Raw genomic sequence first — 4,745 nt, 5'->3', positions numbered from 1 at the left:
CGGCTCGCCGGGAGAGTCTCCGCGGTCCGAGAGCCACCCTCGTCGCCGCTCGTCGCCGCGCACCGCCAACCCGAGCAACCGGCGCAAGACGCCGCAGCGGCCCCAGCTGCCCGCCCGCATGGCCAGCCTGGACGAGACGGTGGCCGCTGCGCCTGGCCAGACGCAGCTGCGCGAAGAGTTCCCCGAGAAGCTCCTCGGCGACTTCCTGGCCGACGATGCCAGCGACGACGACCGCAACGGCGGCCGGGCACGCGTCGGCGGCGGCGGCAGCAGCGGCGGCGGCATCGAAGGCGAGGGCCGCATCACGGTCATGCCGTTGCCGTTCAACATGATGGTGCGATCCGGCAGCCAGACGGTCTCGCTTCCGGGCATCGGCGAGATTATCCCGCCCAGCCCGGACGTGTCGTACGACACCCTGGGTCTCGACCGGCTCTCGCCGGCCCTCAAGCGGCTGGGCAGCGATGCGGCCGGCTCCATCGAGCAGCTGCCCCTGCCGTTCCGCAGCAGCGCCAACGCCTCGAACGCCTCGCTGGCGTCGCACGCGCACGAGCAGCGCCTCGACGGTGCCGTCGTTGGCCTCGAGCGGTCGCCGAGCCGCATCGGCACGCTCAAGGCGCGGATCACGGGCAGGCTCGGCAGCTCGATCGACCTCATCCGTGCCACGACCGCCAGCGCCGCCGCCCCTCCTGCCGCCTCTGTCGACGTGGCCGAGGAAAGGGTGTCGCTTACCTTGACGCCGGCTCCATCGACAGCCGTCGGACCAGCTGCGGCTTCTGTTCCGACCTCGGCTCCATCGTCGGCACCGGCACCGGTCCAGGCTCCGGCGGCGTCCTCGAGCAGCAAGTCGACGAGCGCCATCAACCGGTTCATCCTCAAGGGCGGCAAGAAGCTCTCGAAGCGGTCCAAGGACGCCGTCGCGGGAGGGGATCTCGAGTCGCCGCGTCTGCCCGCAGCGTGGGAGGAGCGACTGGCGAGCCGGGGCGGGGAGCGACGGCCGAGCTCGCGCATGTCGATCTCGACCGAGTCGCCGTCGGGCCGCGCCGAGATGTTCCTGGACCTGTCGAGCCCGCGGCGCAAGGCGGCCATGGACCTGGCGGGCCGCGAGGCGCCTCGGTCGGCGACGCCCAGCTTTGCCAGCGAGGAGTCCAAGGGCCGCACCAGCTCGAGCTTCTGGCGCATCCTCAGCCCGAGCGCCAACGCGTCGGCCGCCAGCTTGCTCGCAAAGGGCGGCCAGTCGCCCGAGCCGCACGCGGGCGGCGTGGGGATGCTGAGGCAGCCTAGCGGTGGTGGTGGTGAGCCGCATGCCACGCTGCAGCAGCAGCCGCAGCAGCAGCCTCAAGGTACTTCGGCCCGCAGCGGGAGCCAGCTGGGCTTTTCGCGACCGTCGCAGGCGGCCGAGCACCACCACAGCTTCTTTGACCTGAGCGAGGAGGAAGAGGACGACGACGGCGAGGATCGAAACGGGCTCGACTCGGAGGGCGAAGGGACAAAGGTGCGGGGCACGATCCGGACCAACGGACGCAAGGACCTGAGCAAGCTGTTTGGGGCGTCCGAGAGCGACCTGCTGCACCGCGACGTCGTCTCGCCCATCACCATCCCAGCCGGCCCCGCTGGTGGTGGTGGTGGACGAGGCGAGGCCAAGCTGGCGCCCGCCCCGAGCCGGTGGACGGCGAGTCTGGGCCGCTCGTCGAAGCGCTCGCAGCAGCAGCAGCAGCCGCGTGGGTCGCGCATCGCGGCTGTCTGAATACCCTGCGCGCTATACCCTTGAGAAGGAGAAAGGAGAAGAAGAGGAGAAAGAGAGGTGGTGCCGGTCGCACCGCACCACGGACACTGCCTAGTTACTACCGACGCCCCAACCCCGTTTAGTTTTCGCTCCAGACCTGGGCCTCGACGAGCCGTGTACTTCTATCGCCCCATCGCTGTCGTCATCTACCTCTTGTCGTGTTGAAGCTACGTCGCAGTCGCACTTTGGTTGCCAGATGCATCCGGTCGTTGCGAAGGGGGGCATGCGCCACCCTCTTCCGGACTGGCTGGAGGAGACCGAAGCGCAGACGGACGGACGGGCCGGGTGGCGTGCTCAGCTGGGATCTGTGGTGACGCTCGGTGCTGGGCCCGGCTGGCGAGCAAGCAAGGCGGATCGGGCCTGGCCTGGCTTGGCCCTGTCTGGGTGCGTCGAGCGGGCGTGGAGGCTCGTCGCGACTTGGCGCCAAAAATTCGAGATGCAGGCAGGGGACGCGGTTCGGGTTGCCGGCAGGCCTGCAGGGCGCGCGTGCGGGCGTGGGGCCAGGCCAGGCCAGGCCAGGCCAGGCCAGGCCAAAAGGCTAACCCAGGTGAGGCTGGCTTGCCTTGCTTCCCCCCTCGCCCTCGCCCTCGTTCCATCCATCCATCGCCGCGGCCCTCTTCGCCGCCGACCGAAGTCTCCGGCCGCCGCGCAACCGCAAAAACTGTACAGCTCTTTGCTCGCCATCCACCACTCCGCATCCGCAATCCTAGAACTGCAAAAAATATTCCCCCATCCCGGCAGGCGTATGGGTCAGACACCAAGCACCATCGCCCCGCCGCCGTCCTAGCAACTACACCACTTCGCCCACGCCATCGCCACGGTCACGGCCACGGCCACGGCCATCGCCACGCCAGGCCACGGCATGGCCATGACGGTGGCCGCGGCGGGCCCTTCGCCATCACCCGGCCCGTCGTCGTCGTCGCCGTCGCCGTCGACGTCGGCGGCCGCTACCGGGGCTCCCGCCGCCACCACCACCGCCACCGCCACCAACCCCAGCGCCACCAACGCCAGCGCCTCGTCACCATCGCCCCCATCGCCACCATCCATACCCCCGCCGCAGCACCAGCCATCGACGCCGCCACCACCGCCTTCGGCATCGGAACCAGCGATACCACCGCCAGCACCTTCCTCCCCGCCAACGCCATCCAACGCTGGCCCCGCATCCTCGGCACCACCCCGACCGCCCTCATCATCGCACACGGTGGCTGCGGCTCGACCTCCACCGCCACCGCCACCGCCTGCTTCTGCGTCCCTGCCACCCGCGATCTCGTCGTCGTCCTCGGACCCACACGCGCCCGCCCCTGCCACCCCATCGGCCACCTCTTCGGCCGCTCGTCCCGAAGCCGGTGCTCATGAACCCACGCGCGCTGCCTCCGCCTCGCAACCTCCTGCTCTTAGCGCATCCGACGATGCTGCAGCCTCCAGGCCAATACCCGACGATGCTGCACGCCCCAGGCTAGCATCCGCCTCCGCTGCTGCTTCTCCGCACAACATTGCGGCTGCGGTCGCCTCGCCTTCGCGTCCATCCGCTCCCGCACAACTGCCCTCGACACCGTCTCGCACACCGCAGGCACCCTCCGCCCAACCTCTGCCGCGGCCGCGGCCGACGACGACAACGCCAGCCCCTGCAGCAACGGCGACATCCACGACGACAGCCACGACGGCATCCACGACAACATCCACGACGACGGCTGCGGCTCCGACAGTCAGCGCGAGCCTCAGTAGTCGGGCAAAGCAGCTCCCCACGCCTTACCGCGCACCCAAGCCGCCAGCCTCCGCCGCCGACGACTCGTTTTCAACCGCCTATCCCGACCCTCCGTCGCACGCTCCGCGCCCCTCGGCAGCGTCAAGCTCGTCGCCGTCCAAAAAGCGGCCCCTCTCCTCGCCTGCCTCCGCCGCCCTCGACGATGCAGCGCGGAAGCGGTTTAAGACCGATGCCGGCGGCACGCTGACGGCCAGAGGAGTCGGAGGGGTCGGCCTCTCTCAGCTCTTCGGGACCGCCTCCGGTCGGACCAGCTCCCACTTCACCGTCACGGGCATCCCGCGATCCGGCAGCGCCCTCTCCGAGCAGGCCAGGACCGCCAGCGCCAGCAGCCTCCGGCCTCGCATCGCCGGTACAGAGATAGCGCAGCAGCTCAAGGACGAGTTCCTCTCCCTGCTCGACAAGGGCGAGCTGATCGACCTCGTCAAGGACCTCGAGGCCCAGCTGTTGCAGTCCTCGCCGGCGGTCACCGAGGCCTCGGGCGCCCCGCTCCTCTATCGGCAACCTCGCATTTACCCGCAGGATTTCCGCGCGCAGGTGACTCGGCTTCGTTCTCGCTCGACGCAGGCAGCCGCCAAGGCTGCTGCATCCGCGCTCACCTCGCGCAAGACGCCGCTGTCGCAGTCGTCGGCGGCCGCCTCGCCACTTGCTGGTCCCAACCGCCTGGCCAAGCCGAGCGCGACAGCGGCTGCGACCCGGCCATCCAACGCCGATTCCGCCAGGCCTATCGCAGGGCTGCCGCTGTCGTCCAGGGCCGGAGTCACTGCGGCCACGCCGAGGAGCGTCGGCACCAGTGCCAATGGCAAGGCCAGCGACAGCTCGCTTGAGAGCCTGCTCAGCTCCATCAACGCCATCGTGCGTCCTGGATCTGCGTCGGCCAGACCGAGCTCGGGCGCAGCCACGAGCACCGGGACCGCCGCCGCTTCCGCAAGCAGCAATGTGAAGAGCGGCGCTCCCGTCTCGCAGGCAACTTTGCGGAGCATCCTCGGCGACGGTCCGATGCCGTCGCAAGCCTCGCTTGCCGCAGCGCTTGCGGCCCACTTTGGCGGCACCGGCGTACCCAAGGCTTCGGCCGCCCCGGGGTCCGCCGCGACGCCTTCTGCGGGCATGACGGCCGCCGCGGTTCCACGAACGCCTTCTGCGATGGCGCCGCTGCCTAGGCCGGGAACCTCGGCCGCCTCCTCGGCTGCCAAGTCGACG

At 70.1% G+C, this 4,745-nt stretch overlaps 2 protein-coding genes across 2 annotated transcripts in view; both read left to right on the top strand.

The window, feature by feature from the left end:
* The window catches only part of PFL1_02725 (uncharacterized protein), a gene marked incomplete at both ends in the record, with an annotated part of 4,305 nt that extends 2,561 nt beyond the window's left edge, over positions 1-1,744 (top strand). Inside the window, one exon of the mRNA XM_007880241.1 lies at positions 17-1,744. Coding sequence (XP_007878432.1) covers positions 17-1,744 — 1,728 coding nt within the window. The remainder of the gene's footprint in view (positions 1-16) is intronic.
* Positions 1,745-2,645: 901 nt separating this feature from the next.
* Positions 2,646-4,745, top strand: part of PFL1_02724 (uncharacterized protein) — a gene marked incomplete at both ends in the record, with an annotated part of 6,771 nt that continues 4,671 nt past the window's right edge. Inside the window, 3 exons of the mRNA XM_007880240.1 lie at positions 2,646-3,129; positions 3,490-4,082; positions 4,113-4,627. Coding sequence (XP_007878431.1) covers positions 2,646-3,129; positions 3,490-4,082; positions 4,113-4,627 — 1,592 coding nt within the window. The remainder of the gene's footprint in view (positions 3,130-3,489; positions 4,083-4,112; positions 4,628-4,745) is intronic.

Source organism: Pseudozyma flocculosa, assembly GCF_000417875.1.
Source record: "Pseudozyma flocculosa PF-1 unplaced genomic scaffold scaffold00008, whole genome shotgun sequence".
Taxonomy (NCBI): domain Eukaryota; kingdom Fungi; phylum Basidiomycota; class Ustilaginomycetes; order Ustilaginales; family Ustilaginaceae; genus Pseudozyma; species Pseudozyma flocculosa.
Note: the sequence above shows the minus strand (reverse complement) of the source record. Positions and strands in the feature narration are given on the sequence as shown.